Source organism: Arvicola amphibius, chromosome 4 (assembly GCF_903992535.2).
Source record: "Arvicola amphibius chromosome 4, mArvAmp1.2, whole genome shotgun sequence".
Classification (NCBI taxonomy): Eukaryota; Metazoa; Chordata; class Mammalia; order Rodentia; family Cricetidae; genus Arvicola; species Arvicola amphibius.
Window position 1 is genome coordinate 52,473,246 of NC_052050.1, and position 13,279 is coordinate 52,486,524.

A 13,279-nucleotide genomic window follows, 5' to 3' on the forward strand; every position below is an offset into this window, starting at 1 on the left:
AGAGAAGCATTGGGTAGATTTTCATAAGCAGACAGCTAGGCTGGAAATCCCTAATTTGAGGACGCCAGGCTGGAGACCCCTCATCTGAGAACCCCGGGCCCTGGCCTTTCCTGGAATGCCTGGGGCAGCGCTGGCTGGCTGGCTGGGACAGGGGAGGTGGGGTGGTGATAGGGGATAGGGTCAGGGGTGGGGGTGGAGTAAGGGGGTAGATGGGTGTCAGGAGTGGTTGCTTCCTCCTCCAGCTCTTACCGCGATTACTCTGGAGGGCTGGGGTCGGGGTGTTGAGCTCTCGGAGCACAGCCTGCACACTTCTCTGGAAGTCCAGCTCCACATCTGAAAGTGTGTGTGTGGGGGGTGACCTTGAGGTCAGGAGCTGTGGCACTCAGCCGGTCTGAGCTCACTGCTGCCCCACGCCCATCCTCAGGAGAAAATTCTTAGCCATCCTATAAACCTTAAGAGGCACCAGTGGTAATCCATCAAAGAGTTAGCAGCCAGCCCACTGCTCTGAGCTGAGCTGGGAGATAGTATTCCTATCAGCATTTCTGTGTTCTTTGTAAAACCAGCATTTTGACAAGTGTAGATGTACGGCAGTACAGTCCCTGATTATCCGAGACTTCCCTTTTTGTGGTTTCAATTACCCACCACCAACTATGGTCTTAACATATTAAATGGAAATTCCAGAAACAAATAATTGGTGAGTTTTAAATGGTTTGTTGCTCAGAGGAGCATGGTAAAATTTCATGCCATTCTCCTCCATTACTCATTAGTAGTAATATTGATTACCAGCTAAACTATCTTAGTATAGCAGTGCTTGTGTTATAGTAACTTTTTAAAAAATTTGGTGTGTGACCCAGGAGGTGGTGGTGCATGCTCCCAGGACTTGGAGGCAGAGGCAGACAGTTCTCTGTGAGTTCTAGGACAGCCTGGTCTACAGAGCCAGTTCCAGGACACCCAAGGCTGCACAGAGAAACCCTATCTCAAAAAACCTCCCCCCAACCCAAAAATTTTTGGTGTGTGTGTGTGGGCATCTGCATGTGTATGTATGCACATGTGTGTTCAGATATGTGCATCCATGCACATGTGTATGGAGGTCGGAGGAGGAAGCTGAGCATCCTGCCTTGTTATTACCACCTTAAATCTGTGTCTTACCCAGGTTTCTTCTGAAGTCTTGTTGGAGACAGACTCACAAATTACAACATCCAAATCTAGAGGTGGCCTGCCAGTTTCCAAGCTTCATGTCCTCTTACATTAGTCAGATAAGACAGGTTAAGACTTAAAATACTTTCTTCAATTGGTAATTTTATTACTGTGTGTATGTGTAGAGATTGGTGTGTGTATGTTGTATGTGTGTGGATGTAGGCACATGTGTGCATTGGTGTGTTGTGGAATATTATTTTAGCTAGGCAAAGATGTGCTACATTTATTTGTGCTATGATGCTGAGAGCTGCGTGGGAGTATACAGCAGGTAACAATGGCTATTTAACAAGTCAACCCACCAGACATATAACTCCCTGTTGTGGAAACCACTAAACAAAGCCATGGGGTCACTGGCTGTAAATGACTGCTTGCTCCTGTCTGTAATTTCTCTCATGTGTCATTCGTTTCTTCCCTAAGAACTGCATCCCTTCCCTAATAACAGCTATGGGTGTTTCTCCACTGCTTGCATGCTTATCTCATGTAAATATTCCATCTATTGGGTATGCATATAGCTGTGGATGGTCAGGAAGATGATTTCTGCTTAAGTGTATATTTCTGACGAATAGAAATAATACTAGGATATTTTTCATAACTCAGACTGACATAGGAGAATTCTTAGTCACAAAGACAGCCTTTTACATAGACAACTAATTTGCCCATACAGACAAATACACGAGGTCATTTTCCCAGGTGTTTTGCTGATTCAAGGTCAGAGCTTGAAGCAATTTTGGTCTGCATAGTCTGCACATACTCCCTATTACTAATTGTTATTTTTAAGTCTTGAATCCCAATGTCATTTTCTGTCTGAGAACTCTCACCAACTTAGAGCTGTGTGCATGGCCAAACGTTACTCATTGGCCTGTCAATGTGACATCGCTAACCTAAGGGAAACTATATGACTTATCTTGTGCTATGAAAAAGGGTCAGGCCCTGAACATGTAGCATGTAATTGTCCAGAGTTTGGCTGTGAGAGGAGTGGTATGTAGAGCTATGTAGAGGGCTGCTGTTGAAAGAGCTGGGCAGAAGTGTGTGTGTGTGTGTGTGTGTGTGTGTGTGCGCGCACTGAGTGAGGAATGTAGCTGAATGGGCAGAGAGAGAAGGCTTGAGAGATGAAGAAGATTTGTGAGAGAGTGAATGAGTGAAAGAGTCAGTAAAGAGTGAGTGTGTGTGTGTGTGCACATGCATGTGTGTGAGAGTGAGTGTGTGTGAGTGTGAGAGAGGGAGTAATGCAAGAGAGCTGCTGCTCCATAGAGGAGCTGTGCCTAGGAACGGTGTACAGTGCTGTGTGGTGGAGAGCTGTGTGAATGAGGTGCACAGCTGTGCTGTGTGGTGGAGAGCTGCGTGAATGAGGTGCACAGCTGTGCTGTGTGGTGGAGAGCTGTGTGAATGAGGTGCACAGCTGTGCTGTGTAGTGGAGAGCTGTGTGAATGAGGTGCACAGCTGTGCTGTGTGGTGGAGAGCTGTGTGAATGAGGTGCACAGCTGTGCTGTGTGGAGATTGGAAACTGTGGAGGCAAGGAGGACGCAGGTGCACAGAGAAGAGACAAAGAGGAGAAGGGCGTGTAAGAGAAAGAGTGCAGCCTGGTGAAAATGGATGTAACTGTGTGTAGAGATGTACAACCATGTAGGAGAGAGACGTGTGTGTGAAGAGGGATATGTAGCTGTATGGAAAGAATGTAGCTATGTGGAGACAGAGAGATTTCCAGAGAACACTTTTAAGATGAATTAAAAGAGAAAGATGCTATCAGAAAAGTCTTTGTTTTCTTACTTTTCCCCCTCAGATACAGAAGAATTTTTCCCAAGCATTCACAGATTTTTATTTATTTATTTATTTATTTTATATCTTGGGTGCTGACTGGAAGCTGGCCCTTCCAAGTCAGCCATATTGTGGAATATTGCTTTAATGAGTAAAGATGTGTTGCATTTGTTTATACTGCATTTGTTTAATTATGTAAAGATGTGTTGCATTTGTTTCACCTTGCCTGCCTACGGCACCTGATTGGCCTAATAAAGAGCTGAATGGCCAATAGCTAGGCTGGAGAAAGGATACGTGGGGCTGCCAGGCAGAGAAAAGAAATAGGAGGAGAACTACAGTCTGGGGAGAAAGGAGAAAGGAGAACAGAAGAGGGAGGGAGCAAGAGAGATGCCTGGGGAAGAAGCCCTGCTTCTGCCAGCTAGCCAGACATAGAGACAGCAGGAAAGTCAGACATAAAGAAAGAAAAGGTAAAAAGCCCCGAAGCAAAACACAAATGAAGGGAAACAGGTGAAGTTATAAGAACTAGCAAGAAAAGAGCTAAGCTAAGGCCAAGCATTCAAATTAATACGACTTTGTGTCATGATTTGGGAGCTGGTTGGTGGCCTAAAAGAAAAAGCCTGCTACAAAAGTGGGCATGTGGAGGTCAGAGGGTAACCTCCAGGAGTCTGTTCTGAGCGTCTGTCACGGGTTTTGAACATCCAGTTAAGGTCACCAGCCTTTCAAGCTTCTTCTGCCTACCAAGCCATCTCGCCTGCCTAGGTTGAGACACTTTGTTGTAGAGACAGTGTTTCTTTCAGCTCTGGCTATCTTGGAACTTCTTTGTAGACCAGGCTGGCCTTGAACTCACAGAGATCTACTTGCCTCTGCCTCTGAGTGCTGAGATTAAAGGGGTGCTCCACCACATCTGGCTCAGATCAAGACTGATTCCTAGATAGATAGGGTCTACATCTTTGTTCACATGGAAATAGTCATAGAAGACAGATCGGGGGCAGGGTCATCTACAGTCCTTAAGTAACCCTTACCTTTGAGAGAAGAAAATGAGACAGAATAGAGAGACAGAAAATGACGGGGAAGCGAGATGGGGGGAGCTCTCATCCTGAAGTCTACTTGGAGCCGAGAAGCAAGAATTCCGGCAAGAATACGTGCTGCAAGGCTGTCTGCCCAGATCCCTATTCCTCTCTTACCCAGACACCTCCGGTTAAACCAGCAATGGCTCAATGGATCAAACCTGAATGTATTTGATCTTGGGTGAGACTCACTCCCTTCCCAAGCTGGAGTCTAAGAACCTTAAACAAGGTGTTCCAGGTAAAGACTCCTAATCCCGGCAATCCAGACTGTGATCATACAGAGTGTAACCCTTGAGAAGCTCCTCAGGACCCCTTCCTTCGTGAGCGCACTTAGGTTCCTCGGTCTGCAACTTTCTCCATGCTGAACAAAGATAATAACTTCAAAGCCACCGAAGTCCTACATTCAACAATTGTAAAGACAGTGGCGAGGGGCTGTTTGGGGGAACCTCACACCCATGTTCTTGGGGTGTCTTGTCTTTCCTTCTGAGCACTTCTTTCTTGTAAACCTCTATAAAATATCTTTATTTTATAAAAAATGTCAGCTGGGCAGTCGTGGCCGCACACCTTTCATCTCAGCACTTGGGACTCAGAGGCAGGTGGATCTCTGTAAGTTCAAGGTCAGCCTGGTCAACAGAGCGAGTTTCAGGACAGGCAGAGCTACCTAGAGAAACCTTGTCTTGAAACCGACCCCCGCCCAAAGTCACATGAATACTGTCCCAGGTAGTGACAGCAACATTGCTTGATTTAGGCTGTCCCAGGTGGTGCTAGTGCCCTTGTTCCACGCTCCTCTGAGTCTCAGCCTTGGCCTCTGTCCTGATTCTCGCTTGTCCACTTCACTTTCATCAAGAAAGCCAACCCGGCACGTCAGCTCAGAGAGAATCCCCAGCCTTCCCTACTCCTTGCCCCTGCGATACTTATGAACCTGACCTGCCTCCAGCAAGAGCCCTGCTGAGTCTTGGGAAGTTTCTGCTGAGTCCCCACTCTGCTCTGAAGCTGGGAACCCCAAATGTCTTTCTGTATTCTGAGTTGAGTCTGCTTTCTCTCCCCTGCCAGTCTTGAATGAAGTCTTCCTTGCCATTTGACAAGCCTCGGAGTAAACTTTATTTTTCCTTCTGAAGGCTGTGCTGACATGACGGACCAACGAAGATGGAGAATATGCAAATGATTTAGCAAAGCCAGAGAGCCCATTTCACCGCCCCCTGCCGGGTCTGCAAGTGATGCTGTGCTGGGAACGTGCCCAGCTCTGTGTTTGCTGGCCCTGCAGAGCGTGGCAGTGGTTTTCTCACTCGTTCCCAAGAGAGACGTCCTCTGATGGCTAATTTTGGCTCCAGGTTCCTCCACCATCACTACTACACTGTGGAACTGTCCTCCGGATTCCTCTCAGACACCGCACGCACTCACACATGCACGCATGTGCAGACACGTGTGCGCGCGCACACACACACACACAGACACACAGACACACACACACACACACACACACACACACACACACACACACACACACACACACACACACACACCATCCCCTAGCAAGTCAGCCCTCACAGTCAGGCTCTCTGCCTATTCTCTGTCTCACAGGTGTTTCCTTGAGCAAATCCTCACACATCTTGGTGTCTGCTTCCTGGAGGAGCTAGACGAGGATGGGAAGGATGGAATCACTCCCCAGGAGGACAGATTTCCCTTGCTGTAACTTCCCGCCAAGACTGTTCCTGTACACAAATGATTTATCTTCTCTAGTCGACAGACAACACAAACCACACACCTCAGGGCTTCCCTTTTTGACTTGGCTGCCAAGAGCCTCACAGCTGAGTTAGAGTCCAGTTCCAAACATCAGCTCATGTCAAGGGGCTGGGGCCTCTCTTCTTGCTTCCTCTTCGCTGCCCCAGCTTTGTGTTTTGTTAGACCTTAATTGTCTCGGATTCCTTTAGCAGGCTAGGGGCTACATATGTCAACAGTGGCAAGTGGTGGCTCAAATTGAACCACTGAGGCCAAGCTATCCTCCGTCCTGGTGGCCACCAGGCAGCCTCTCCATGGCTTTGAGGTGGGCAAGTGTAAAGTCCGGAGATAATCACCATCTCTAAAGTGCTCACTTTCCTCCACCTCTCACTTGTCTCTGTGAGACGCTTGTCACTGTTGAGGCCTAATTCCCAGCTCCCCCAAGTCTGAAGGTATGCAGGAGATAATGGCTAGGGTTACCCACGGGGACACCTTGCTGAGCAAGGCCATAGCTCTCCAAATTTGTCAGGAAGCCACTGTCCAACCTGCCCTCCCATCTAACCATCTCTACCTTGCATGAATATTTGATGAATTAATGCAAGGTAAGTTATTAGTAAATTAATTGATATTTTCTCTTTCTTCCTCCCTTCTCCCTCCCCTATGTCTTTTCAATCTCTCTCTTCCCTTTCTTCCCCCCCTTCCTTTGTTCTTTCTTCCCATGGCTTCTTCCTGATTCCCCTCCCTTGAATTTTTTCCTTCTTTTTTCAATCCCCTTTCTCTTTCCCTCCCTCATTTCTGTCCTTCTTCTCTTTCCCCCATTGTCCTCTTGATGTGGACTACATAAAAAAATTTAAACCAGTGATGGTTCTGATCTGTCTGTCTTTCATGTTCCAGAGAAAAGTAGAGAAGCTGCCAGTAGGCCCTGGAGATAGCACAAACAAACGCTGTTTTGAGAGCCTTCAAATCCCACCCAGACTCGAGCTTTGCCCCTGGCTGTCTTGTTGACGTGGTCTGTTCAGGCTTGTGTGGTATTTTCTGAAAACTAAATCAATTGCTGATGTTGAAGAACCAGGAAGTTTTTCTAAAAGTTTGTGTGCTTGGCATCTCTTGGAAGTCTGAAAGTCTGGTGACCCTGGGAGTGAGTCTTTCTGACATGGGGTGATGGGCAGGGGCTGGGAAGCAGCTGACCCAGGATGTGGTGCAGCTTCTCTGCTTTTCCCCATCCTGTCTCTTCTGCCTTTTCTGGTTTCCATTCTCTGCCTGACCCTGAAGACCCCAGTTAGCTAACTGATCTGACCTGGGTTGTCCAAAAGGAGTCAGAGTGAAACGTAGTGTTCTCAGTTCCAAGAGGCTAGGCTCCCCAAGACCAGGAAAGAAAAGGGTTATGGGGTCACAGGGAAAAGGGCACCTGAACACCCAGTGAGTAGTGTTGTGCCATACATAATATTGAATGCCATACATGAACCTCCTGAATCAACTTTGGCCAGAACACAGGACTGGCCCCCAAAGTAGCCTTCATATCCCTTTAGGCCATACAATCCTGCATAGCTGGTTCTGGAGGCCCCAGTCAAATGGATAAAAGATTGCAGCTCTTCCCAGGCCTTGCAAGCCTAGCTCTAAGGAGAAAGAATATGCAATAAGGGATGACACTAGAATTCATAATGATCTTGGTATTGCTGGATATTACAATTAGGCATAATTCACACTTCAAGACAATGCTAAATGTTCATCAACTTAAGAAAGACAGGAAGACTACATTTCCCAGACTCCCTTGCTGTTGGAGACCTGTGCAGCAAATTCTGACCAATGGAATAAGACAGAAGTGAAGCCTGTCATTTGCAGGGCCAGTGATAGAATTTCCTGCCCTGCACCCATATTGTTCCAGTGCAGCAGTGGCCTTCAAGGATCCATGCTGGAGATGGTGGTGCCACAAGACCTTGGAAGACTGCTTAGAGCCCAGATTGGAGTGTGATTAATGTGAAATGAGTATTGCGCTATTCTGATAACTGGAGTCATTTGTTACAGCAGCTAGCATTCCTTGACTGACTCATAGATAGACAGAATACTTCTCAATGTATAATTCATGTGATTCTGAGCAAAAGTCCCGTGACACTGGCAGGGAAAATGTTCTGTTTTATAGATTCCAGGTCTTGTCCTATTTTGCCTCTTTAACTGTCAAATGTCATATATACAGGGACCTTAAGAAAGCTGGAGAGGTGGCTAAATGATTAAAAGCACTGGCTGTTCTTTCGAGGTACCCAGGTTCAATTCCCAGCCCCAAACATGGTGGCTCAAAACCGTCTGGAACTCCAGTTCCTGGGAATCTAATATCTTCTGGTCTCTGTGGAACCAGACACTCAAGTGGCGCACAGATATACATTCAGGCAAAACATCCATACACATAAAATAAAAACTTCTAAAAAAAAAATCCCAATCATCTAAATTACAAAGGGGACCCTAGAGCCTCCCCTCCCACTTTATAGGTGGGGAATGAGGCTTGCAGGGGGAAGGTTATTTGTCCAAGGCCACAGGACTGTTAGAAATAGAACTTGCTTGGTCGTTTGCTCTATTTGAAAGTTGTCATCTTCAAAAGAGCCAGACTCAGGAAACATTGCATGTTTTCTTCCGTAGGCAGAGTCTGGATCTAAATGTGTATGTGTGTGAGAGAGATGAGCGGAGGGGTATAAGAGGGAAGGAGTCGATAATGAAGCATATATGACAGGGAGCAGTAGGAGGAACTTTAGGAACCGGGGAATAAACACTAGCAGTTCTTTTTTTTTATTATTATTATTATTTTTCTTTTTTTAGTTTTTCAAGACAGAATTTCTCTGTGTAGCTTTAGAGCCTGTCCTGGAACTAGCTCTTGTAGACCAGGCTGGCCTCGAACTCACAGAGATCTGCCTGCCTCCGCCTCCCGAGTGCTGGGATTAACGGTGTGCGCCACCATCACTCCGCAGCAGTTATTATTCACCATTCAGCTAACTAACCTGCAGGCAGCTGAGAACACACATAGGCGTGTGTTTGTTACTCTCTCAAGACTCTCACACTCAGGGTGTCACAGCCCCCGGCTGGGCAGATGACCCTCCGAGGCCTGGAAACATGCTCGCCCCCAGCATTGACGTTCCTCACCGAGCAGTCAGGCCTCCTGGAGATGCCCTCCCCCACCCCCGCACACTGACCTGAGCTCTCCATGAAGCCTGTCTGGGTTGAGGAGGATGTGGTTGTCTCAGGCAGCGGAGTGGAAAGTAGAATGGTGGTTTCTACGCAGAGATTGTTCTGCAAAATAAGAGGCAGCTTGTTAGCGCGAGAGGTGGGAAGGTGCAGAGAGTATGTCCAGGATTCGTGCCTGCCAGCTGCAGCGCAAACCTCCAGGTAGGAAACGTGGGGCAGCTCCAAACCAGAGCAGGAAGCTTGTAGAAGGAAACCAGAACTCAAGCAAGAACCATGAAGCAACAAGGTTTGTTTTCCCCATTCTTCTATAACCGGCCTGGCAAGACGCCAACCCAGCAGTCAAAAGTGCACACTGAAGACTCTTAGAAAGAGGTCAAAAGTTGGGGGTGGGGACGCCTGAGAGATGACTCAGGAGCTACAAGCACGAATTGCGCTTTCACAGGACCAGACCATAGCGGACGGCTCACAACCAACTGTAACAAGTCAGATGCCAGGGCATCTAGTACCCTCTTCTAGCCTCGATGGGCATCTGCCCTCACAGGCATGCCCACCCCCCACCCCCATACACACCATTAAAAATAAAACCTTAAAAAAGGAGCCCTCTGTTGCTTGTCTGAGCTACAGAAAAGAGCCCTTTAAACTGGAGAGAGGGGAAACTCGCTCTCTCTCTTCCATTTTCTGATGTAGCCCCAGGTACTCCTGCAAGGGGAGAGCAATGGTGCTGGAGGTGGTGGCGGTGCAGGTGTAAAAGTCAGAGGAAGGGAAGGAAGTACTCCTCTCTAACTAGAGGGACTTTGGTCCCAAGGGCTGGAGAGGAATCCCTGCTACCCTTTCTCTGTCAGATAAACAACAAAAAATAGCAAGACAGACAACAATAAAACAGCAGAGCTCCAGATTCAGCGGTAACTACACTAAATGTAAATGGCCTAAACTCACCAAGAGAAGAATGTCAGAATGGATAGTATGAAGGAAGGGTCAGGGGTTGCTTGTTTGTTTTGAAATAGGATTTTACTATTTAGGTCTAGCTGGCCCCAAGCTAGTTATGAATTCCAGGCTGATCTCAAATAATCTTGCAGCAATCCTCCTGCCTCTGCCTCCCAAATGCAGCAATTGGAAGAGTGTACCACCATGCCCAGCTTGGATGCTATAAAGTTAAGTGGAGTTAATTCTATGCAGTCTATAATAAATTTGCTTCAAATACATTGGTTTAAATAAGCTAGAAGCAAACAAAAAAAAAGACATCATGAGAACATTAAGAAAAAGTTAAGGAATCTAGGTGAATATAAGAATACAAGACAAAGCACATATCAGAGGAATAAATTTACTAGGAATAAAGAGGGATATTATAAAATGATAATGACTCAATTCATGAGGAAGATGCATATAATCATGTGTGTGTGTGTCTACCTGTGCACCTTTGGGACCTCAAAATCCAAGAAAGAATACCTAATAAAATGAAAACATAAGTGGGAAAATTTACAATTATAGTTGGAAATTTCAGCATATCTCTCTCAGTAACTGACAGGTCAAGGAGAAGAAGAGTCAATAAGAATATAGAGAAATTGGGGTGGAGATGTGGCTCAGTAGTTAAGAACACTGGCTGCCCTTGTGGAAGACCTGGGTTCAATTCCCAGCACCCACTTATTAACTCACAATACCTGTAATTCCAATTCCAGGGCACCTGACACCCTCTTCTAATCTTTATGGGCACAAGGCACACATGTGGTGCATATTTATATATGCAGGCAAAACACATATCTTTTCAAAAAAAGAATATAGGGACATCAAATAACATTAGATAACACTACCAATCAGCTGAATTTAATCAACACTTATAGAACCCTATATGCAATAATTTCAAGTATACATAATATGTCCAGCAGGGTAGGTCATGAACAGGTTGTACAACAAACCTTAACAAACTTAAAATAATTGAAACCATACAAAGCAAACTCACAGACCCTAATAAAAGTAAACTTGAAATAAAAACCATAAATATAACTTTTAAAAAGTCTCCAGATATGGATTGGAGAGATGGCTTAATGATTAGCAGCAGTGGCTGCTCTTCCAGAGGACTCAGGTTCAATTCCCAGCACCCACATGAAGCTCACAATTGTCTATAACTCCAGTTCCAGGGAATCAAGTACCCTAGCACAGATATACATGTAGGCAAAGAAAAACCACCAATGCAATATATATATATATGTGTGTGTGTGTGTGTGTGTGTGTGTTCAAATAGTCAGGTATTGGTGGACCACATTTTAATCTTTTAATCTCAGCACTTAGGAGATCTTCAAATATATAAAACAATATATTTATTTTAAAGTGTTTTTAAAAGATTTAATTTTAGTGTATATGTGGAGGGAGGGGCGGGGCAGGAGCTGTGCACCTGCATGCAATGTCTATGGAATCCAGAAGAGAGTATCAGATCCTTGGAGCTGGAGTTTCAGGCTGTTGTGAACCATGCTGTATGGGTGCTGAGAATCAAGCTTGGTTGTAAGAATAGTAAGTAGCTGCTGAGACATCTCCCCAGCCCATCAATGTGTTTCTAATCCCACAGGAGCTCAGAAAACAGGGTTCAAGGGAACATTTCCCAACTCATTTTATAAATCTCTTATTATCCCAACACCAAAACCAGGCAATGAGAGTATCAAAAAACAAACAAACAAAAAACAGAAAAGAAAAGAAACTACACACATATATGGAAAGCCCCTCAACCAAGTATTAGCAATATAGACACAATGGCTTGATGGATTTACCCCAGTCACGAAATACTAGCCCAATATTTGAAAGCCAATCAATGTAATCTACCATGGTAAAGATTAAAAAGAAGAAAAAGTTACATGATCCTATCATTTGAGGCACTGAAAGTGTTTGACAGTTTCAGTGGTCATGGATGACAAAGGCTCACAGACAATTAGGAGCAGGGGGACTTCATCCATCTGATAAAGAACATCTGTCAACACCACAGCACAGAAGCGAGGGTGTCTGTCTGCTGCCGCCAAAGCTATTCAATTTGACATTAGAAATCCCTGCCAGTGTAATAGAGAGGAAAGCAGGCATACATACCAGATTGCCTTGTTGTCAAAGGGACTTCTGTGCTAGAGCCAGCCCAAGGTACACATATTGGAAGAGGAAATAAAACTGCAGATAATAGAACTCTGTCTGCAGGCATTGGAATACTTGCTTAAAATAATTGATAGCCTACAAATTGTTACAGGTTTAGAAAACCCTAGAACAAACAAAATGAATTTGCAGGTACATGTACACACACACACATGCGCACACACACACACACACACACACACGCACGCACAGTGTGCACTTCTGGTAAGCAGGATGGCTCAACCAGTGAAGGTGCTTGTTCTCAAAGCTGACGACCCGAATAATCTTGAGATCCACATGATGGAAGGAGAAAACTGATTCCTGCAGGTTGTCCTCAGGCCTCCATAATGCATGCAGCATGCAGACATGTGAGCACCCACACAAACATTCAGACAAATGTAATAGAAAACTTTAAAAAAAACCTGGGTGGTGGTGGCACATGCCTTTAATCTCAGCACTCATGAGGCAGAGACAGGTGGATCTCTGTGAGTTTGAGGCCAGCCTAGTCCACAGAGCGAGTTCCAGGACAGGCTCTAAAAGCTACAGAGAAATCCCTTCTCAAAAAACAAACAAACAAACAAATAAAACTTTAAAAGCATCTCTTATAACCGGTGAATAACTTAAGTAGAGGCACAAGAAACAAAGTCAACATGCACCATCAGACATATCTTCATACACTATGACTAAGTAACTGGAGCCCCTAATTTAAAACATATGATCATTTCAATGGCACCAAAATAAACAAAGAAAAAAATGCCAAGGTGCAAATCTAAGCAACATGTTGAACCTGTAAGATAAGAATTATAAAATGTGTGGGATGGTGGTGGTGCACACCTTTAATCCCAGCACTCAGGAGGCAGGGATCTCTGTGAGTTCAAGGCCAGCTTGGTTTACAGATCAAGTTTCAGGAGAGCCAAGGATACATAGAGAAACCCTGTCTCAAAAAATAAAACAGACAAACAAAAAATAATGAGAATGTTAATAAAATAAGAAGGCCTATATCAATAGTGAGGCACACAGTTTGGAGATCTGTTAAGATGTGAGTCCCCCCAGACTGAGCAGTAGGTAAATGAATCCTAACAAAAATGTCAGCAGGATTTCAGATAACTACCTGTAAGTAGAAACTGAGATTTATAGGGGCAGGCATAGAAACTGTGGAGGCTAAAGATTATGGGGCAAGAATGTTGTTGGAGAGATGTCATTATAAAGGATGATTCCAAAGTTTTTAGTGAAAGACCAGACATATAGACATGTAGATCACAGTA

General features: G+C 45.2%; 1 protein-coding gene across 2 annotated transcripts in view; it reads right to left on the reverse strand.

Annotated features, from left to right (window-relative positions):
* Positions 1-13,279, reverse strand: part of Pik3r6 (phosphoinositide-3-kinase regulatory subunit 6) — a 49,011-nt gene that overhangs the window by 27,345 nt on the left and 8,387 nt on the right. For both annotated transcript variants that reach the window (XM_038326903.1, XM_038326902.1), the window contains exons 2-3: positions 8,918-9,014; positions 250-333 (exon numbers count right to left, since the gene is read on the reverse strand). In XM_038326903.1, the coding sequence (XP_038182831.1) occupies positions 250-333; positions 8,918-8,930 (97 nt within the window). In that variant the 5' untranslated portion in view covers positions 8,931-9,014. The remainder of the gene's footprint in view (positions 1-249; positions 334-8,917; positions 9,015-13,279) is intronic.